At 38.4% G+C, this 23871-nt stretch overlaps 1 protein-coding gene across 5 annotated transcripts; it reads right to left on the reverse strand.

Annotated features, from left to right (window-relative positions):
- Window positions 1-1292: 1292 nt before the first annotated feature.
- Window positions 1293-22119, reverse strand: kdm5bb (lysine demethylase 5Bb). Of its 5 annotated transcripts, none has more exons than XM_079895996.1 (28): window positions 22072-22119; window positions 18401-18478; window positions 17765-17887; window positions 17099-17269; window positions 16416-16472; window positions 14941-15084; window positions 14364-14457; window positions 14101-14219; window positions 13619-13777; window positions 13349-13468; window positions 13042-13200; window positions 12743-12924; window positions 11921-12083; window positions 11722-11841; window positions 11360-11554; window positions 10588-10769; window positions 10265-10389; window positions 9997-10147; window positions 9317-9431; window positions 8823-9193; window positions 7915-8053; window positions 7590-7769; window positions 6808-6966; window positions 6246-6719; window positions 5833-5929; window positions 5543-5715; window positions 3632-3868; window positions 1293-1433 (listed from the first exon to the last, which is right to left on the reverse strand). In XM_079895996.1, the coding sequence occupies exons 1-28, from the start codon at window positions 22102-22104 to the stop codon at window positions 1299-1301; spliced, it is 4455 nt and encodes a 1484-aa protein (XP_079752122.1). In that variant the 5' UTR covers window positions 22105-22119; the 3' UTR covers window positions 1293-1298. The 5 variants fall into 5 exon arrangements, with proteins under 5 accessions (XP_079752122.1, XP_079752123.1, XP_079752119.1 ...); XM_079895997.1 differs by having other exon boundaries at window positions 21752-22080; XM_079895993.1 differs by having other exon boundaries at window positions 5833-5926; window positions 21752-22073.
- Between the last annotated feature and the right edge of the window lie 1752 nt (window positions 22120-23871).

Genomic DNA, 23871 nt, shown 5'->3' on the forward strand with positions numbered 1-23871 from the left:
TCTGCTCTGGCAGTTGTATTAAATTGAATGCATAAGAATTACCACTAGATGGCCGCACTTTCACTGGTTCTAGAAAGGCATAATAGAAAAATAATTCCATATTAGTAGAAAGATAAGCATTTACTGTAAATTAAACTCATTCAATTATATTATATTATGGTTAAATAATAACCAATTCACAAGGAAAGTTATTTTAATAAGTTAAAAGTATATTGTTGTCCATTAAATACAATTATTATTCTAAATCGATAGTTATCTACAAAATTTTGATAAGTTAAAAAAGTAGAACGATAGATAGGATGTTAAAAGAAAAACTAACAGGGTTAAAAATGACCCTAGGTTAAGAAGTTCAAGCACTGAAGGCTTAGTGTTACCTAAAGACACTAATACCTGCAGCAGAGAGGGTCAAATTCAGTTGCTAACATAACACTGGTCTGTGATCAGTGTAAAGAAATCAGATGCACCACCATACCAGTGATCACTAAATGAAGAGAAGAGGCTTTGTCTGATATTAGAACAAAGAGTTTTATTTCACACTATAAATTGGGACACTTTTTTTTTTTTAAACAAGCTAGTCAAACCCCAAACCCAAACACCCCCCCACCCTCACCCTTCAAAACGGCTTGAGCAGGTTTTGTGGCAGTTCATTACACTCTTCTGTCTGCTACAAATCTGACGTCCGTGTGTCCGGTACATATCCTGAATATCTGACCACCATCTCTAAAAGCACCAACACAACTGAGACCGCCCAAACCTGAAACTTACAAACGACATTATTGCTCCGATAAATAAAACTAATCTACAAAAGGAAATAAAACGTCACAACGGAGAGAATCCCAGATGCCTGTGTACTGAAACGGCAAGTTTCCAAAAAATAGTTTCTCTGTATTTATTATTTATTGTATTTGGTGAAAACTGTTGGTTTGTCTTGTGTTGTGGCGTTTCTGGCCGTGCATGCAGAAGACCTTCGCTGTGTTTCACGAGAGCGTCTCTCCTCCACACCAGAAAGCAACACAAACACAAACCCATGCACCGCTATATTCATTCAGCATTTAGCATATTTATCATTGTTTTAGACAATCACAAACAGTTCGACAGAAGGAAAAAAGCTGTAAAAATACAAAAAGGTGACCAAATAGTATCATTCAGGACAATAGAGTCCAACAAAAAGAGTAAAATAGCACCGTTGTTACAAAGGTCAGAGGTCGTAGGATAGAGAACGGGGAGGGTCAGTTACACATCCAGGAGAAGGGATAGAGGAGGATGGGGTGGGAGACCGATTGCCACCCTCGTCCGTCTCACTTCCGGCGGCCCGTGTTGGTTGTGTTGCAGGTCACGCACATGTAATCCTCCTCGGCTGCGAGTTCTGCCGATACCCCCACACATATCATATGGAACCAGCGGTTACAGCAGTCACACTGCACCCAGTACACCTAAAGCAGAGAGAAACCAGTCAAAACACATTCAAACACACACACTAGAGCGATCCTTAAAAGACAGCGATCTCAATTTACACACCCACGTGATCTTATTCCTAATAAATGACACTGATTCGGCAATGTCATCTAAACCTTTGACAAGTACGATCACAGCGAACATCACAGCTTTCGCTGTGCCAGAGTTTATATTTCGGATATAAATACTGATGTCTACGATAGCGATCTAAATAGAGTAAATCAGCTTTTGAAAGTAACTTGATGCTTCAAATAAAGATTGTATCGATTATATCATTACACCAGTAGGTGGTGACAAGTGGCTGTTAAAATATATTTGTCTTTAGCTATGTTTCCATCAAAAGTTGAGAATTTAACTTGTGCTCAAACTGGAATATCGCATAAAGTATTTGCGATAAAGCAGCGTGTTTTTTGTTTTTGATTTTTTAGTTTATACTTCAGGGACAATACACAATAATAATGCATAACAATATGTAAAATGGGCCAGATTTAGCCAACACTGGCCAATTTTAATCCGTTGTCCCTCGGCAGGTTGATGTTAAAGGGGTCATATAATGGTACATGCACTTTTACAAGTTGATTGTACTGAAATGTGTGTTGGCAGTGCCTGTACACAACCATCATATAATGATAAAAATCCATCCAGTGGTCGTTTTTTAATCTCCTTGTATGTTTTTCCCCGTCTTAAATCGAGCCGTCTGACTGTGTGACGTCACAGACGCAGTGGCTGAGTTTTGTTTTCGAAGGGAATATTCCCCACGATCAACGTCAATGCTTTCATGTTTGCGCAAATCATTTCTCACCAGACTGCTTTATAAAGGAGGGTCAGTATAAAGCTGGTTTTGCTAAGAAGCTGCTCCTGAAAAAAGGATCGGTACCAACTATTCGTGTTCCTGCTGCACCTCCAGAAGTAGTGAGTGTAACGTTTTATTAACCTTTATATTAATCTTTGCAAATCGCTAGCACGCTTCACGATGAATTCGGCTAATGTTTACACTCAGGGTACATTACGGCATGTACAACGTTCTCAATATAATTCATAATCCCAAGTTTATAATGAACAACGTGTTATGGTTATTGTGTTACAAACGGTGTACACACAGAACAGTGGGGCGGGGTGAGCAAAGCTCATTATCATTTAAAGACGCATGCACTTAAACGGCATGCTGAAAACAGAGCTGTTTTTGACCAGGTAAAATGAGTGTTTTCTTACAATACTAATGAGAATTTTTAATTAAAGTGTATTACACACTTTTCATTTAGACCCTAAAGAATCATAATAAAAATGGCATTATATGACCCCTTAAAGGACAGGAAAGAAAGAAGTTTTTTTGTAATAAAAATACAAACTACCATACCAGAATGTCTATAAATGTTCACTGTTTTGATTCTACACTAGGCATATTTTCAGCTTTTTAGAACAAATTTTCAAGAGTGTTCAAGAGAACAAAAATCATAATTTCCTGGGATATTGGCATACAAATATTTGTAATATAAAAAGGAAGTTGCTGGAATCGGGGGAAGCCACTGTCATGTTATCATGCGTTCGGATGCCTGGCATTTGGGAACGCAATCATGTGAGACACTTCTGGGAGGTCATTATACCAAATCATTTTGAAGACAGACTTTGGCTCAGGCATTTCAGAATGATCAAACCAACATTTGAGACGCTGTGCAAGAAAATTGGTCCGGTGGTTAGTTCAGTTATCCAGTCACATCCACTGTTGAGGCAAAATCACGTGAGTTTTTGTTGTGCACCGGGTTCGTTATATCAATTTCCATTGTAGTTTATGCGCATGTCTTTTTATAATATATAAAAAAGATCCACCTCAATTGAGTGCTAAAGGTTTTTATGCACATCTTGGCATTTCCATCCAGCGTTTATGCGATATCCAAAAATGCACATAAAAATAGGTGGATGGAAACATAGGTATTGAATCATTCAAGAAAATTGTTTTAAAATGCTGATTCATCCAGTAATGAAGAAATTGAAGTCTTTTTGAGTGAATCATTTAATCATTCATTCAAACTGATTTCTTTTTTTAATTCATTCAAATGAATTAAATATTTTTAAAGAGACTGCAGCAATTTTTTGGTCAGAACCCCTAGTAAATGACGTAATTTTGTTCTGTTGTCCATCCAGGATTGTGCAGCTCACATTACATTCACTCCCTCACCTCTTCCCCCTCCGGCTGGAGACAGCTCTCTGCTGGACACAGGGACATATCCTCCTCCGAGTCTTCCGACTGAGACACGTCTGATGCAGAGACAGACGCTGCTTTCCTCTCTCTCCGCTTCTCTGTACCCATTCTCTGCTTCTTGCTTTTCGGCTTTATCCCTCTATCCCTGATCTCAGTATCCTCTCTGTTCATTCGCCGCTTGGCTTTCTTTTCTGCTGAAGTGATTGCATCTCTCTTTAGAGAAAGAAAAAAGAGCAAGACAGAGAGAAGTAATGAATATAAATTCTTAAACAAAGGTCTTCAAAACTTTTTCAGGCTGAGGACCCTTTGGTGGATCAACAAAAGTTTCCACAAAAATATTAAGAAGCACAACTATTATCAATGATGATAATAACTAAGATATGTTTCTTGAGATCCAAATCAGCATATTATGTTGTATAGTAGTGATGGCTGCTTTGCCATCACAGGAATAAATTACATTTAAAAAATAAATTAATAGAAAACAGGTATTTTAAATTGTAATAATTGCACAATATTACTGTTTTAATGTATTTTTAAATCAAATCAATACAGCTTTCATGAGAATATGAGACTTCTTTAAAAAACATTTAAAAAAGACCCAAAACCTTTGAACTATGCATTTCCATACTTTTTCAAGATGCTTAGAAAGCAATTAAAATAATCATTATTGATGTACAGAGTTATATACTTATACGGTTTAATTTGAATGAGGGAGAAACCTTCCATTTTTAACTTTAGCTTAGAAGTTAACTTAATTCTGTATTTTTTTATTATTTGATATCAAACACTATACCCCACTGACCCCACCTCACTCTAAAAAAAATGAATGAGCTTTAAATAAAACATAAATAGTGTCCGCCTACTTCTTCAGCAGCCTCGGTTCTTTAAGTATTTTCCATACGTATTAAATAAAGATACTCAATTGTTAAAAAAAAATCCTCAACCATCAACTAAACCAACAAGCTCCAAGATAAATCACAGTATCAAAGTTTGATTTGAAACAAGAAAGCTGCTTCAAAGATAAAAGACTTGTTTGAGGCAAATTATGTATTCAAGTGAAAAAACAACAGTACTATTGACTAATATATGGAATGTATACAATATATTTGAAGTCGCAAAATAATACAATATATACATTGTTTGAGAGTGGGGTGACCAGACATCCCGAACAATTCGGGACAGTCCCGAAATCTAAGCTGTTGTCCCGAATCCTGAATCCGGCCTTATTTGTCCCGAAAATTATACTAAAGCAAAATCTTGAGTAGGTATTGTCTAATAAAACATTAAAAACTGTCCGTGGAGGTTGAGTCGTCCTGCAGCCAGCCCCCGCCGACTGCTCATTGGCTGCAGCATCTTTTTTGAAGTTCTACAAAGATACCGTAGGTGCGAATTTATATATGCATTGATAAGCGAGCGCAAGTTGCAGCAGCCGCGAGGACAGTGAATGTGCAGGCAGCCAGTCGAAAAGAAGTGATTGATTGGTCGCGGCACTGTGTGCAAAAAAAATACTTCGGCCTAATGTCTGATGTTGGGTTACACAAAGCAAATCATCTACACAATTATTTAGTTTTCTTATTTAATGACCGACAATTTAGTTGTAATAATAATTTTGGCATAAGGCTTATTAGCGTTAGGCTATAGCCTGAAAGGTCTGATTTACGCACTGTTACAACAGTCATTGTTTTTTTGTTTTTTCACAATGACATTTGAGTGGCAGACTAAAGACTAATGACAGACTGTTGATCTTTGAATAAAAATATGTTTTGTTCAGGTTTGAAATTCATTATCTTTTATTATAGGCTATGCAGTCCAATATCATAGTAAGCCTAGGGTTAGGGTTAGCTAACCCGTATTTGCTAAACAGCATGAAAGCCTTGCACTCTTTACCTCTCTCTGCGGCGAGGAGTGTTTCTGTGTGAGGTAGGGTGTGTGTTCTGTGTGGGAAGTGTTTGTAGTCGGGAGGCCGGACAGCAGAAGTCTGTAAAGCTGCTGGGTCTCGGGGACAGAGACCTGCAGGAGCAAACCCTCCACCATCAGTTCCTCCAACTCCGAACTGAGACCTGGAACATAGACAGAGTTTCATTTTAAAACAAGCAGTCATTCTGCACTTGCTCTGCAGTGAGATTTCAGAAAATAGGAAAATGCTCCGAGTTTGTGTACGTGAGAATGATACAGACCCTGGAGAGGGATACAGCGTTGCTCTGTGTAAAACACTGTCTGTTCCTGCCCAGAAACACGCCAGTCCTGACTCTGAGATGGAGATCCACACAACTGCTACAATAAAACAACAATGACTCTTTATTGATGGGGAGAAGGCAAAAATGGCTTTACACAGCTACGAAAAAATGAAAAAAAGGGCAAACTGATGTAATTCAATATAAAAATATATTACAAATAAAAATGAAATTAAATATAAATATATATTTTATTATATACATTTTAATTGAATAACAACAATAATAATAAATAATAATAATTAATCAAATAAAATGGCAAAAGTAACAGTAGTCTGACTGCAAGATTCTCACCCCTTTGGAAACAAAACATCGAACCACTAACAGTCTGGTGCCTGTGTGAAATAATGTCTGACCTTCCTGTTGTGCCCAGTGGTCCTGTGGCTCTTTGTAGGTGAAGCTACTCTGCAATCCTGAGAGGTCAGCGAGAGATCATAAGAGTCTATGACCTCTCGTGCCCGCCGCTGCCAGCTGCCAGTACGTTCAATCATATAACGTAGAGCGTCACCCTCAGGGAAACGCACACGGATCCGCTGCAGTGATGACAACAGTGTCAGGATCTTGTCCATAGGAGGCTTAGTCGACCGTAGGCATAACGGACACAGCCAGGCTTCAGGGTCGAGGGGATCCGAGGGCCCGCGTACACACACGCTGTGGAAAGCATCTCGACACAGCTCGCACTGCAGCATGGCGCCCATGGCTGGCTTCTGACACACACACACTTTGAGAGCAGAGCAGTCCGCTGTAGGCAGGAGCTTCGATTCATTAGCTGCACGGAGAGAGTATAGCGACTCCAACTCTTTTAAACGAACCTCAGCCAGAGTAAACATCTGCGAGAGAGAAAAAGAAAGTGAATGAGAAAGAGAGGCTTTTCATTCATCTACAATTTTTCTGAAATGTATCGTATAGCGAACTCACAGCGGACGCAGTGTCTTTACTGTCTGAAAGTGCTCTCTCCACATCACTCACACTGTCCAGCTTCACAAGCTTCTTCTTCCCTGATGACACGCACTCTCCCTTGACCTTCCTCATCTTCTTCTTCAAAGAGCTGCCCACTTCCCATCGGGGACACAAGACCTGCACAGGTGATCAGACCAATGAAATCCTCAACTACTATTTATTCAAATGAAAGTTTTACAAAGTTTCTTTATGAGTGAATGAAAACATGTTCAGGTCATATTTCACCCCAAAAATCAAAACCAAAAAAATATGAAATTATATTTCGCATATTTTTTGCATTTGCATTTCATTCTCATAACATATCTTTATAGATATGTTAATAATTAAAATATAATTTAATTAAATACAATTATACACTTTGCTTTATTATTTTTGAAAATAATTGGGACAACAGTATTTAAATATTATAATCATATTCATCATAGATTAACAATATATAATTAATGTATATCATAAATGAAAGCAAAGCAGTAATTTAAAGTGTGTTTTTTTTTACATTGAAGTAATGAGATTATTTTGCAATGATGATTTGTAGTAATTTTCTTTATGCCTTTTTTTATTCTTTACTTCTTTACAATTTAAACCCAACCTCTAATTCATTATAAGGTTATAAGAAATTAAGAAAAAAGTTAATTTTGAAACTTTCTATCATTTAAGAACTAAACGCCTATTTAAATTGTTAAAAATTCCACTTAAAAACGTCATATTTCCTATTAGTTTAATAAACTGTCCAGTCTAACCTCCAACAGAGTGAAGGGGGAGTTTTTGATGAGGAAGGTTTTTGTGGCTGACTCTTTCCAGGCTTTCACCTCTGATACCAGAACCTCCAGCTGGTCCAGAGGCTCCAGTCGCACAGGAATAGCATGAGCTCTCAGAACCATATCAGAGAGCGAGCTGAGAACTGGAGACTGACCTGCCACCTGCCAGCACAAACAGAAACACAAAGGATCACAACTACCATTAACATTACTGACATATTTTTTTCTCCCTTCAAAAACATGAACAGACACGAGACAGTACCCTAGTGTGCAGAATGCATAGTTCATTTAGCGAGGAGTACTCAACCTGTAAATCCTCAGCTTCCTGAAGCCATTCTTTAGCCCTGTTCAATGTGTCTTGTAGTAGGAGGCAGTTTGGCAGGTATGCAAGTACCCCGTCCACCTGAGTCAACATGGAACCGATCGTCTCTAAACTCTCTGGAGGCCTAAAAGAAAACACATTAACAAATGTCATTCATCTCATTACACAATCACTTTGTGGAGCCTCCTGCAAGTCCTCAGCACGCACCACAGGAGTTAATTCAGGCTCATTCAAGAGCTGCTTTGCATTTTCAAGACTCCATTTTGTCCTGAACTGATGCAAATGTTCATCTGTTGTATGAAAGGAAGTGGTTCCCCAATTGTTACAGTTTGAAACCTGAGATCCCACTGCAAAGGCTAACTAGCCTTATGAAAAGTTGTCTTGGAAACTAATTAAAATAACATAAGCATAAGTTGAAGAACTAAAATGACTCAAACAAAAAAAAAGAAATAAAAATGAAATAAAGCTATATAAAAATAACTAATAAAAAAGGTCAAAAAAATTACTGAAACTTAAAAAAAACAGCTTAAAAGCCAATTATTAAATACTATAATATTATTTAAATAACACTGGTACACCATCTATTCAATGCCATTTACATGTTAAAAGTTTGGACACACTTAAATCACAAACTTTTTTTTTAATCAAAAGACTTCAGGTTGAATTATTCAAATTCATTAAGTAGACAAATATAAATCGTGACTTTTTTTGATTGTTTTCTTTTAAATGGATGAGTTGCACTATTTAAAAACGAAAAAGTATCCAGAGTATTTGTTACAAATTTCTTTTCAATACTGCTTTAGACATAATATTTTCTCACGATATAAACGGTGAAAATATATAGCTGCCTATATTTGAGGAAGGGGGTTCATCATATTTAGTGCTGCCCCCACCTGGCCTTCAGCAGTGCCTGCGCTTTCTCCTCCAACTCCTCTGAGATCGTGAGCAGTTCCTGCAGCCGAGCCATCGTGCGTTCAGTGGAGGGATGCTGAGTCAGTCCGACTCCTCGATCGATCAGCCGGCGCATGCTGTCCAGAGAGAGACCGCAGGGGTTTGATACCGGATCCTCTGCCTGCTCAACTCTGGCCAGCCACCGTGCCTGTTCCAAACGCTCCCGTAGCAGCGGCAACTCCGGAAGAAACACGTCGAACTGAGAGCCCTCCTCCAGCAAGGACTCGATCTCACTAACAACATCTGCGCTCACTTCATCGGAGAGAAGCTTCTCACTGTGCTGCTGGAAATCCTCGATGCTATTCAGCAGTTCCTGAGACAGAGAGTGTTAATAGCTTCTATTATATGAGCTGTTTAGAGATGAACTGTGCCTCATTCATCTTCAGGAGGACTGCCTGCATGTGTGTGTGCGTGTGTGTGTGTGTGTGTCAGTCACCTTCAGAAGCGGTGCCTGTGTCAGGCTGCAGGGCAGGTTATAAAGCTGGCGGACAAATGATCTCATTTCCTCCACAGTGAGCTGATTAGGAGATTTACCCCCGCCTGTGCGATACCTGCAGACAGATGACGGCAGACAGACATAAACAAATGCATGAAAGCATACACAAAATACACATGCCACATGTGTCTAGACCAAACCAAACCACTGTGTGCAGGAAAACGAAGCCCACCACTTTGGAAATTCCCCTTAAATGGAAATAAACACTGTGTTGAAGTACTTGTATAGTGAGTGTGTGAGAGAGGTCATTCTTGCATCCGTTTGCACTATGTAAGTATGTGTATAGACGGCTGTCATTGAGAGTTGCAATGCACTTGTTTTTCAGCAATCTGCGCCATGAGCTCCACCATTTTTAAGACGCATCACACATGTTAAGCGTTCTGAGAATTCCGGGCCGAGAATGGTTTATAATCGTGCTCAAGTGGAAACATAACTGGAACAGTTCCTTACCGTTCTCACAACAGTTTGGCTTGATGGTGGAAAAGAGGCAATTGATAATAAAAATAAATGTTTCTTGAGCACCAAATAAGCATGATTTCTGAAGGATCATGTGACACTGAAGACTGGAGTAATGGCTGGTGAAAATTCGAGAGTGTGTGTGTGTGTGTGTGTGTGTGTACCTGGTCTGCCTCTTGCCGTTTAGCAGTTGCTGAGCAACAGACGAGCATTTCTCAGCATCTTGAGTTACTAGCCTTAGCTGACGTAACAGATCGTTCTCTGGGAACGACTTCTCATCAGACTCCTCCAGAAGGGTGCGAAACACGGTGACATCTACAGCGAAAAAGAGAGAGAGGGCCAGAGGCAGAAGTGAAACTCATTACATGGTACTCACAAATGCATTTAACTTCTGTAACATTTCATGACTGAAATTCTCAGAGTGAAACTCACTGCGTTTCTTGTCTAGCTTTGCTTCCATGACCTCTGTCACCTTTGACGCCCACTCGTCATAAGACTCCGCCCTCTGCCGCACAGCGTTCATCATGGGGTAAAGGTCATCCAGTGTGTAACGGTAACTGTGTGGTTGAGCATTGCATTGAGTGAAACTTTCACCACGTTCACTTAAGAAATCTGCACCACTGATTATGATTATTAGCAGTGAAATCACTGCAATGATTTAATATAATAAATACATGTAAATATATGTATTTTCTTTGATGAATTTTTAAATAAGGTCATTGAGGAGTACTGAAAGCAGTGGAGTGGAGACTTACTTGAGTGTGTAGTTGGAGGCAGGGCAGGAGCAGAGGTCGTAAGCATGGTGTAGACACACCTGGACTCCTGGTCTGCAGGGGCAGGTGAGAGCAGTGAGGTAACAGGTGGTGCGACACTTCACGCACTGTCTCTCATCATCTGCCAGCAAGTCATATTCAAACAACTCACACTGGACCACCCCCTACAGAGAGAGAATATTAACAAATGATCATTTATAGACAAGTATAAAACATTTTTTTTATTGCATATATTATGAAAAATGGCATAATCAGACATTACTAGAATCTCTAACATATTAAAATAACCAATATTATACACCACCATGACCAATACCATATTATGTTATATATTCATTAGGGCTGACAATTAATTAAACAATTTTTTTGTAGTTAATCTGTCACTGAATTGCTTATATTTGCATTATTAGAATAAACTAAACACCATAACATTATATTTAGCTAATCTCAGTTTAACACATGGTCAATTTAACATTGACAACTCAAAAATATAATATAATATAATATAATATAATATAATATAATATAATATAATGATTATTATGAACATAGGTGGATAAATAGGATCATAAAGTGATAGTTGTTTTATTGAATTATAACAGATTTGCATTTCAGAAATACAGAATCTGTTTTTTCCAAGTGAGAGTAGTAATGAACACTATTGCATAAATTTAAACTATAGTGTCATTCACACAAATTGCATCACACGCACACACACACACAGACTTGACAGGTTTTGTTTGTGTCCGCTCACCATCTTACGAACTTTGTCCCGTAACTCTCTCTCCTCTCTTATCATGAGCCGCATGTCCTTCTGTACGGCTGATGCCAGAACGACGTCCAGGCTGTCAGCCTTCGTGGCCATATTACACACCATCTCATCATGAGAGAACACGCAGTAACGGTGCAGCAAGCGGTAGTGATCCACACACTGACGCCCCAGTGGCATCTGCACACCAAATTTACAAAGCAAAGTAGTAACAGAAGATTACAAAAAAAAAAACAGGAAAAATAACTGCAAAAATATATGTGAATTAAATCTCGAGAGACCTGACCAAGAGAATCTACATTAACAACAGTCATTGTAACAGCAGGATTGATCGAGGAAAAGCTCACCCAGTCCACTGTGCAAAAGTTCACAGCCTCTGCAAAGTTGAAGCCCTGGTTGAAGCCGCTGTGATAGGATCGCGGAAAAGTGATGACAAACTCTCCTGCGCATTGATTGGTTCTGTAAATCTAAAAACAGAGCATGCGTTACTCACAGGTTCTCTATGCGAGTGTGTGACTTGTAATTGTGTGTATAAACGTTACTCACTGGTACTCCATGGGCCATGAGTGTATTGGGGTTCATGATTGTGACGAGCTGGTGTAGAAGATCCGGCTGAGACTCAAACAGTTCCGGAGCCAGTTTCTTCATGACTGCCTCCAACTGCTCAGCGGCAAAACCAGGAGCACCGTACCAGGTCTTAGGTTCTCCCCTAACACACACAAAACACACCATCAAGGTCTTCACACATACATGAAAGTTTTCTGTAAGGTTTTTGAAAGAAGTCTCTTATGCTCAACAAGGCTGCATTTACTTCATAAAATTCATATTTTGTCATATTGTGACATATATTACAATTTAAAATAACGGTTTTCCATTTTAATATATTTATATATAAAACTGAATTTTTAGCAGTCATTAATCCAGTCTTTAGTGTCACATCATCCTTCAAAAATCATTCTAACATGCTGATTTGATGCTCAAGAAACATTTTTTTATTTTTTATTATCAATGTTGAAAAGATCGCGCTGCTTAATATTTTGCAGAAATAGTGATGCATTTTTTTTTCAGGATTCTTAGATGAATGAAAAGTTCAAAAGAACAGCATTTGTTTGAAATATAAATCTTTTGTAACATTATAAATATCTTCACTGTCACTTTTTATAAATGTAATGCTACCTTGCTGAATTTAAGTACAAATTTCTATCCTTAAAAAAAAATTGTGTAAAGGACAATTTAGTCATATCAATCTCAGATATTTCCTCTCTCTGATAACACACACTCTCATGGGTAACTGTGTTTTAGATTACTTATAGCAGACACCAAATTTGCACAATATAAAGCGCTTATTAATGAAATTGTGCTTATTACCAGTGCAGGTAGTTGATTGAATAGCTCCAGTGGTCCTCAATGTGCCAGCAGAAAGAGGAGAAGCACATGCCCACGTAGAGCCACGGCAAAGTCATGCCACAGATATCAGCAGTGACATGGGTCAGCACTGACGGTGTCATCATGGCCATGTTATTCAGGTTCCACCCACAATTAAGATATTTCTACCAATCACAGCACAGAATAACTAAATCAGTGATGGAAACACGATGTACTACATATGGAAAATGATATGTCAAGACGTTCGAGTAATATCTCAAAATCTGATATTTCAGTTGTACCTCATCATGCGGTGCAACCTTAAACTTTCCGCCCTTGATTGGAAAACCGCTTCCGAACTCCTTTGAGGCTATATCAGCGCCATATTCCACTGTCACATCCTCCTCAATGGTGCCGACCAATCTCCAAAACTCTTTTTCTACCAATTCGGTGGGTACCATCTACAACAAACACCATTTTCAGTATTCACAGGACAAAAATTAACATCAACATTAGTGGTTATTATGTTAAGGTTAGTTTCTGTTTTAACATTATATTTGTATATACTCTTGAGAGTCAACGTTAGTCTCAGTAGGGTTTCGTACATACATGAACGGGCATGTTGAAATAATCTGATTTGAAGGAGTCTGCCATTTCCCCAAAGGATTTCAGAGAATAGTCCCGGTACGCTTGCTCGAAGCCAAATGCCTCCTGAGGTTTACAGCACTCCTGCAGAAACACATAAATAATGAGTCAATCATCTATTATACTGAACCAAAGTCTCTTTAAAAGCAACATTGACTGGATAGGGATGCTAAAGCAGAAGTGTTCAGATTCAATGATGAACAAACCCTGTTACTTTTTACTATGCAAACTCACCCGAGCCAGACACTTAGGGCACCTCCAATCACCTTTAGGAACCTCACTGAGGGGCGGGATCAAGCAGAAGGTGTGATAGCTGTCATCACAACCGTCGCATAGCAACAAACGATCCTCGTCGTTCCCTTTTCCACACACTAAACACACATACAGGTCCACCTAGAGAAAGACAAAGAGCACTATAATATCACAAGCCACGTTTACAAGGTTTAGCTACATAAAGTGTTTGAATAGGGCTTATAGTTACAAAAGAAATATAGTTTAAGTGAACTAGAATTTATTTCACAGTACTGTATAATATCATATAGTTACTCAATGTCAATGATTTAAGATCAATAAAATCAGATAAGTTAACTTGTAATAACTCTAAACTACGATCAACAAAATCAGTTTGTCCACGGTTCTGATTTACATGTGAGAGAAAAGCTCAGCAGAACTTACATTTGAATGAGAGAGAGAGAGAGAGAGGGGAGGAAACTCACCACGCTCACTGGAGGAGGGAGGATATTTTTCTTGTAACGTGATTTGTTTTTTTCTGGTTCAGGATTCAGCTCATGTATCTCCACAGGTTCCTGCTTCACCTGTATAGGGATCTCCCTCTCTAATACACACATACAAACACATTTGTTAATATAAAGACACTGATTTGACTAATAAAGCTATGCTAATCATGTCTGCTTTGCGTGATTGACTATTAGATATAGGCTACTGAAGATCTGTGAGTCATGTGAGGTTAGATGCTCACCTGGTTCAGGCTTGGCAACGAAGGAACCCATCCTTCTCCTGAGATTGGGTCTGTTCTCACATCCCTCACCCTCTTCCAACTTAACACAGCCAGACTACAGACACAGACATTGAGCATGTGAGTTAAAATGCTAACAAACAGTCTAGTCGTTTGAGGTCAAAAAGTTTGTTTTTTTCTTTTCTTTTTTTAAGAAATTAATACTTGAATGAATACAATGAATTAAATTGATCAAAAATGACAGTTTTTAATGTTTTTTAAAGTCTTTTAAACTTTATATTAATCAAATAATACTTAAATTATTACATTTTCCACAATAAATAACCGTCTTCAACATTGATAATAATAATGCTTTTTGAGCACCAAAACAGCATTTTAAATTGTAATATTTCAAATGATTACTTTTTACTGTATTTTTGATCAAATAAATACAGCCTTTGGGGAAAAAAATGATAAAATCTTGCTCCAAACTGACATAATGACTGGCATGGAGAAGTAAAACAACTTAAATCTAAACGGACAAAATGGAGGCAGATTGTGATTATGAACATACAGTACGAGTGCGAGTGTTTACATTCACCTCTGTTTTCATCCTCTTGGCTCTTCTAGCAGGTGCGCTTATGTCGTTGGGCTGGACATGAATGTTTTGCCTCTGCAGCAGGTCGTGGGGTTTATACTCTTTATCTTTGTCATTTACATCATCCACTGGAGTCTTCTGGAGACACTGAGGAAAACAAGAAAACACAACTCACCCGGTTATATGAGCCTTTCAGTCTGGAAATTAACTTGATGAAATGAAAATGCTGTCATAATTCACTATCCCTCATGTTGTTTTAAACTTAAATGAATTTATTTTCCCCCTGTCAAACACAAAATGAGATGTTGGGCAGAATGTCCAAACTGCTCTTTTCCATGTTGCAAATGTGATTAAAAAGCTACAGCTGAATGGCAAGATTTTCAGCAAATAATTTACATTGTATTTTTTATTTATTTTTTTTTGCTTGGCAGCCCGTGGAAAATAACAGCTAGTGAATCTCCATTTGTGTAGAGAAAGTCAGTCATACAGGTTGAGAACAACATGAGGGTGGTAAAATGTATAAAAAAAACCGTAATTTCTGCATGAACTATTCCTTTAGAGTGTAATTTAATAAAAAAACATTAGGTCTGTTTTCCAGAGTGATGTTTAAGATTTTAATGAAGAGTCAAAGGTCATTTTAAGGTCAGCTCAGTTCTCCACACTTGAAATTGTGAAACTTCCCACTTTAAAAAAATTCCCTCTAAGTCACCGTCATCATTTCCCTCCACTCCACAGATAATCCATGCTAATGTGTGAATAACCTGTTAGCCTGGCCTTAAAGAGTGTTACATCTGTGATTGCATGCAGGAAAAATCCTCAACATTCCCGGTTATGCTTGCTACCAGTATCAGATTACAGATTAACGTAGAAACAGAGGATAGAGGGAGGAGAGAGAACAGCTGGAGGTGTAAAGAGATTAGCGTGAACAGAAAGCAGGTCACAGACTCTGTGGTTGAGAGGAGGAGTGGGAGGGGGGAGGGGTGGAAGAAAAGATGCGGCAGAAGTCAAAAAGACAAAAACAGAAAGAGCAGCAAGTGAAAAAGACAAGAGAAGTAGGTGGAGAATGAAAGCAACAGTGTCTCGGCAGGATGGCTGCGGGTTTGGTGGGGGTCAGGACGGGTTGAATGCTGTCCGTCACAGAAACAACAGCTCGCTCCCATTTGTTACCCAAACTCAAAAAGCAAAACACTGCGTTAAGAAAAATAAATAAACACGCTCACACTCACGCTGACAAAAGCAGCAAAAGGAAATGTTTACAGATCATTACAATAAGGAACCAAGGAGACATTTTGTGTAAAACATTAATAAAGGGGTAATACATGATTTTATCAATATGATCCCTAATTTAAAGATGGAGAGTGAAGAGCCACAGTGACTACTAAATGAAAAACATGAATTGCCACAGGTCCCATAATGACATCACATCCTTGTCCATATTTATATCGTCAGATTAAGTAATGGGGAAAGTAGAAACGTACCTCCTCCATCCCAGGAGGTGCCCTAAAACTTGACAGTTTGGCTGCGATCTCAGGAGCCTGATGTAGAAAAGAGCACCCAACATTACAGACACATTGCCAGTGACCTCGGGGTCAAAGGTCACAGACATCTCTAACAGAGAGGTCAAGCATTCAGTCAATGGAAAGAAAATGAGTTAGGCTCCAAGTTACTCTTCATTTGCTCTTGCATATGACCACTGACTGCATTAAAAAATATATATATTTACAGTGTGAAAAAAAAAGACATGAATATGATAGTGTTTGTGCTTTTCAAAACATCCAGTTAATTGATATTGATAATATATCGTCTCTAAAGACAAAATAAGTAATTTGCGACCACATTTGGCAGAGGCTGCAGCACAAATAGCAGTAACGCTGAAAAGATCAGCACACAATACAGAAAACAAGCAGATAGAACACAATAAAACACACTTAACAACCACAGATTGCATTTATGCACAGAGAATACTCCATCAGACCTTAATAGTGCACAAACTAATACTGCTAACCCCTGAAGGCCCAGCTTTAATACTGCAGATCAGCTGTAACCCACCCAACTAACCCTAAAAGCCGCCCAAACACACGATGAACTCCTGCATGACTGCTGAAAGCTTTATGCAGAGTGTGTGATATATTGATTTGATGCATCTATAAGTTAGACTCACCAGCAGGTTTGTCCCAGACTGGAAGAGGTTGTACGGATACAGGACCCTCTCATAATGTGCTCTCAGGTGGGACCCCACAGCTTTGCCTGGGGCAAAACCCATCGTCATGGCAATCTTCGTCCATCTCCTCTCTCTACAAACCAAATCGAATCCGCCCTCATCTGCAACCAACTGGCAGATGTAGAAAGAGAGTATTGGACTTCATTGTAAAAATATAATTAACATTTATCAATGCTTTAAATGGATAAGGATAAAGAACCCAGCGGTTACACGAATTAAGGTCCATTCACAATAATAATAACTATAACTATATTAACCTCCACACCAACAAAGAATATTATAACCACATGCAGCAGTTTTGTCATCTGTCTCTTTATGAATTTTAGATTTTTTGATATTTTGATTTGCTCTCAATGTTTTTATCGTTCATGAGTTCATCGTTCAAAAGTATTTCTGAAAGTGATTCCAACGATGTTGTTCCTCTTCCCCATTCTCACAGAATTAGAACTATTTTTAAAACTTTATATTTATAGTTATTGTTATAGTTATCGTCCTTAGTGTGAACCGGCCTTTACTCTGAGACACATAGATATGAGTCACAGGTTTCAGCTAACAATATTAAGAGTCATAATGGATCAAACCATATACTGTACAGTACAGACTCACTTTGTTCAGCTGGTACAGATCGAGGATCTTCCGCTCCACATGTGGAATTTTGAGCGTGCATCCTTGTAGTTCCCAAAACTTAGCAATCTGATCCAAGAAGTTGAGTTTAACTCTGGTTTGAGCCTGCGAGAAGAGGGGGGAGGGGGGTTGATGGAGGTGCAAAGAAAAAGAGAAAATGAGAATCAGCAACATTGTGAATGGTGCATGTTAATTATTAAGCATCTCAGAGATGGTGTTTTTTTAATATCAGACATCTCAAAAGACCCAAATTCTGCTGACAAGACTGTGACCATTGACCTTACAATGCAAACATGCACCCTTCAGTTTCGCTAAATTACTGACGACATCTCATAGACACAGTGTTTTTTTCAACAGAGATGAAGATATTTGCAAAACCCTGACCCCAAACCTAACCCTGTGACAAACCTGTTGATATCAGTAGACTGATTTGACAGATTTATGTCCAGATTTATGTTTTTAAAACAGTGAAAAGCACTTCAGATGACCTCACAAGGTAGTTGTCAGCACATCTCACTATATTTTAGGGGATTTTTCGAAATATTTGGCCCTCATGAATATAGCCAAACTTCTATACACACAATTTTTCAGCTCAAATCAAAAAAATTGTACAATTACCTCTAACTCGTTGAGTCTCTGGATTCGTGGAGTAAAATGAAGTCTGTCAACGTCACATGCAAATGGAGGCTGCCAGTCCTAAACACACACACACACACACAAAGTTAACATACAATAAGTAAAGTTACATTTCTTATACTTTTATTGATATTTATTTTCAATTTCTTGATTTCTGAAGTTTATTTAACTTTAATATGCAATGTCAGCATAATTTCACAGTAAAAATCAAGCTATGACATCCAAAGGGGCCTAATGAACCATTCATTGTACGGTCCTGTGCGATTTAGGCCTACATTCTACATAGGCCTATATTTGTAGTTAAAAGTTAAAATGTCCACAAAAACAAACTTTATTTCCATCAACAGCAAATCCAAACTGCAGACTGCGTCGTTGAGTCGAGCCTCTGACTCATTACCGCTGAGGTCATGAACACAAACATGTTCGAAACAGGAGAGGCTTTATCAAAGAAATCATTTTTTATCTTTAACTTTCTGATTTTCTGAATTCATTCAGCAGCCTTCTGAAATCAGTGTTTGCATGTGCACACAATGCACACAAAAAGAAGCTTTTGATAAGAAGGTAACCGTTTTTCATGTTTACAGATAAGACTTTCATTCTGAGGGTACTGGACACTGATAAATTAAATGGGGACACAAAATATCTACATAAACACATGTAAAAACACCATTGGAACACCACATTTTATAGAGTACACAATTTCAGAAGCAAAATAAGAAAACTTAGTTGCTTCTCTTTCACTATTTTTTTCCCCCTTTGCATTCATAAATTTAATTGAAAAGATCTGACGAAGACAACCCTGTACAAATGTGACTGGTACACTTTGGTTTGTGGTCAACAGACTTGTGAATGTGTGTCTGCTTAACACAGTGGCTAAAAGTGAGCTAAAAAAATATATCACATTCACTCACACACAACCTGCTGTATGGCTAAACGGTGGAATTATGGTTTTCTTTCAGCTCAGTCCCCTATATAAATTTTTTTTTTTGGTCTAGGTTTAACACATTGTCTTTGTCTCCAGCCTCCCATAACCACATTCTTACAACTGCGCTCAGAAAAACAGCAACACACACACACAATCATGTCTCCAGATACACACAATGTAATTAACAGTTTGATTACAGAGACCAGACATTTTCCTCTTGGGATCAATAAAGTGTTACCCTTTCTTAACCAAATAAGGAACCCCAGGATAACCATAATCAAAATGTGCAGCAAAACCACACATTTTAGCATCAGTGAATTTAAAATGCAGATACGTTTGCTTTTATACATTTAGCCTATATTAATGGTGCAATTACGTAATCAGTACCTGAGGAAAACAAAACAATAGTTTGTATTAAAATCAGAGAGAAATACTTTTTCCTGCCTCATAATGCATAAAATGGCACATCCATAGACACACACCACTGCAGGAGTCTGTACATTAAACCACTGTGCATTGAGATCATTTACTACATATACAGATTTCTGCCTGTCTTATGATCAATATTCACCACAATCTGCATCTACTACCTCAGCTACACAAAACCTATGAAATGAAGGTGAGTTGTGCGCATATTAAGACCATTTATTACAGTATTTCCTTGTTTGCTGTTCAGGCAGCATAGTTACAGAAAGACACAAAATGGCCAGATGGTACATTCACTCCAAAGCTCGCAACATGGAGGACGCGCCCGGCCCGAGGACTTCATCTATCCATCCACAGGTTTCGGACCAGAATCAGCCGAACCGAACCTACGAATCACTTTACACGGTCTAAATGGTTTAAAACGTGCCGGGGTCCAACGCACGTATGTTGGTGGTAGAAAGCAAGAGGCCATTTGGAAAACATTCTCAGCTTTCTAACCTTCGCAAAACATTACTTTCTGGTTTATTAATGAGTCAATTATACCAATCCATCGTACTATAATGATGCTTGACATGTTTTACCCGTTAATCGTCGCTTGTTAAACGTAATTACGCTTTCCCTCATCTGCGACCTCATGCGTGCCGTGAACCACGTCACGTAGCTGCGAATCTAATAGATTCATAGAAGAACCCGAAGCCAGTATCAGAACCAGCGAGTCTGATCCGGAGCGCGTCATGGCCGTAACAGATAGGGCGAGAATTATTGTCAATAAATAAGTACATGGCATTTAAAATAACATGAAGACCAAAACTAGTTTTAGTGTCCATAAACATGAAAATAAATATTATGAAATACATAATCGGGTTGTCAGACACATAAAACCATCTTCAGATATTAATAAATTATAATGTTCGTGTCATTGGACTATTGGTCGTGTCTAATGTTCATTAACATATACAAAGACGGCATCAGAACCACTGAAACCCTTCAAACTGGTTTAGACAGGTTCGGGAGTAAAGAGTTCGGATTCAGATTAACGCCGCTGGTCTGAACTGGATCATTTCGCTAATATGTAAACTATATTTAGTCGCTGAGTATAAACGGTAATAATTTAATTGCATTAATCTAATCCGCACACAACCACTTTTGTCACAGAATGGATTTGCTCTGACCAGAATAGAATATATAAAATAATTTATACCATCATTGTATGCTTAACAATCTGTTCATATATGCAATAAAATTAATATAGACTAAACTCAATTAATGACCATTTAAAGTAGCCTAAGTGTGCTTAGGTGAAAATGAAAGGAAGTTTATTTCCGCATTGGCAGGTATCTCATTGTCTCTTGATATTGTTGTTTTTTGTCTTTTTTTTTTGTTTGTTTATCTGGTATGAGGACATTAAATTCTCGTTATAAAGTACACTGAACTCATTAGTAGCCTTTCAATCAAATGATGAGGTAACAGATGGGGGTTTCTGTTCTTCAATGTCAACAACAAAGATGCAGAAGCAACTATACCAGGACTACTAATTCAATATACCAAAAAAATAATATATATATTATAAAACGATATTTTATATCAACGATAATCACTGACAATCAGCAAACTAAACTAAGTAAATGTTACGTTTAATCCAGTACTAGAACCGAGACAGGCCGTAAACTACACTTACAGCGGCTATAAAGAGCCATTTTACTGTATAATATTCACACATCCGCGACGTTTGCGTGTAGTGAGCAACGTTGTTGCAGTCGTGGGTCAGAAATCCGGGTCATGCGGGTCCGCAGGTCGAGCACAGACCCGGCAGAGCTTCGGAAATTCAACTGATATGATGCCTATAGACACACAAAGCGGATCGGCAGTGCTGTCACTGCGCCGCCATGTTTAGACATTTCCCTTTAAATCGAACTCAGAATCACTCCGCAGATCCGGCCCGGATCAACCGGTCCGATTCAGACCGTCCGGACAGCACTCACCGGCGGCGGTCGAACCTTGCAGATCCCCGTTTTCTCGGCGATGGGTCGGATTTTATTGATAAAGGCAAACGGGTCTGCAAATTCCTCCCAACTGGGCTCGAACACCGGGCACTCGGGCGGTGGGGTAAACTCAGCCGGGCCCCGCTGGGTCATCCTGCAGGTCCGGTTCCGGAGCAGAATCGAGTCGCACAGCGAAGCGGGGACAGAACTTCCTGGGATCCGCAACAAGGTCTGTCCGTCCGTTACTCCCCTAGTCCGGCTAACACTTGAACAACACGAACAATCAACACACACGCGCGCACATACATACACACACTCACCGTGACGTGACTGCTCTTAGGCTGAGACCACATCCGCTCAAAAATCTAGAGACGAAGCGAGCGTGTCCACTCATTTCTAGCGTGGAAGAAACACTTTAAATAAACAATTAAACCGTGATATTTACCGTTAATTGTCGTATTATTTAAACCGTTTGTCTTTTTGACGCGTAACGATAATAGCTGGAAATACGTTGTTCGTTGACAAGTAGTGCACGCGCTATTGAAAATCAAGAAACAAAGTAAACCTATTTACTAGTTACCTCGCCTTCAAATAAAAGTTCCTATTATAAACTTATGCACCCTTTATTCTATCATGTGACTTATTTAAAAGAAAAACAAAAGATCTTTTTAGTCAGCGGTTTTTATGCTCGAGGAAAACAATTTCATGTAACATATGCCAGTGTACAAAGAGAAACCACAGTAGAAGCAAACAGTTGTGAGTAACAATGTTTTACAAGTTCAAATTCACTGTAGACTTGTACGATTAATTGAAAATTCATAAGAATACACTTGTTCCGCACTGTTCACTGTTAATTTAGAAACTTTAGGAGCTGTATTTACATCCACTTCTGCCAATAGCATGCGCTCAAAGCCGTCAACTGCTTCGCTCCGCCCAAGTGTTTACCTCTGCGTATGGATACCTTCAGGTGACAGCTGATAGTGGCTGGGACTTCTTCTTTAAATAGACTCATTGCGACTGCTGATTGGACGACTTGCGTATAGAGAATGTGACGCAATGCAAGGGGGAGGAGGGGCGTTGTAGTAAAGCGCTTTACATAGTGGTCTACTTTTGTGTTTTGAAGTAAAGGCAATTCTGGTAGTGTCGCACTTCAATGTAAAATTTAGCATTGACTTGTTTTATAATGTTTATTATATGATCATATTATATATAAATAATATATAACATAAATTACAAGGCCACGTCAGAGGCTGAGACTTGTTAACACAAAGCTTATTGTTTTAAAAGTATTATTTTGTTATGAAGGACAGTGATAGGAAAGTAGCAGTTCTGCATCTCAAACCTGGCCTACAATAACATACTCTATTATGCTTTCATTGCACATCTATTAAAATAATCATTACTGGTGTACAGTCACTCACATTTTATTACAATTTCAATATTTTCATCCACATTTTAAATTTTACTATGGAAAAGATAATAAAACAATTTACATTACAACTAAAATTTAACTTTGTATCTCTATGTTTGGTTGAAGTTAATGTAATATTGTATTTCTGTTTAATGCATTTAATTTTTTTCACAAAATAAAAGGTTGAGATGAAACAATTAATGTGTTGCAGATGGAAGACCTATGATTTAGATCAGGGCAGGTGGGTCAGAGCTCCACCGAAATATTAATCTACATGTTAACTTAATCAATTATAAACTGCAAATATGTTCCGCATTTTGTTTCAAATATTGTCGGAATTTCTACACTTTTTAAGTCGTAAAGTGTGCGGGATGTATCAAAAATGCTTCGGCAGACATGTATCATGAAACTGAGCAGATGGTGCTGTGTCGTCCCCAGCTCTACAGCGCCCCACAATTTTTCAATGTAAATCTGTGGTGAAAAATGGAACTGCAGCGCTGAGACTGCCCCGCTTATTTTCAGACCAAGAGGATTCAGCTCTAGTTGGCATGTCTATTCTTCTTATCAAATTCATTAAAGTTTAAACGTGCTAATGTGAATAGCCTTTATATTTCTGCTGTGTTTGGTTTTGTTTGCAACATTCTAAAACAAATAAATAAGCCGATAATTACTACACAAAAAAAAAAAACATTATATGCGTGCCAGTCAA

This window comes from Squalius cephalus, assembly GCF_949319135.1.
Source record: "Squalius cephalus genome assembly, chromosome: 16".
In the NCBI taxonomy this organism is placed as follows: Eukaryota; Metazoa; Chordata; class Actinopteri; order Cypriniformes; family Leuciscidae; genus Squalius; species Squalius cephalus.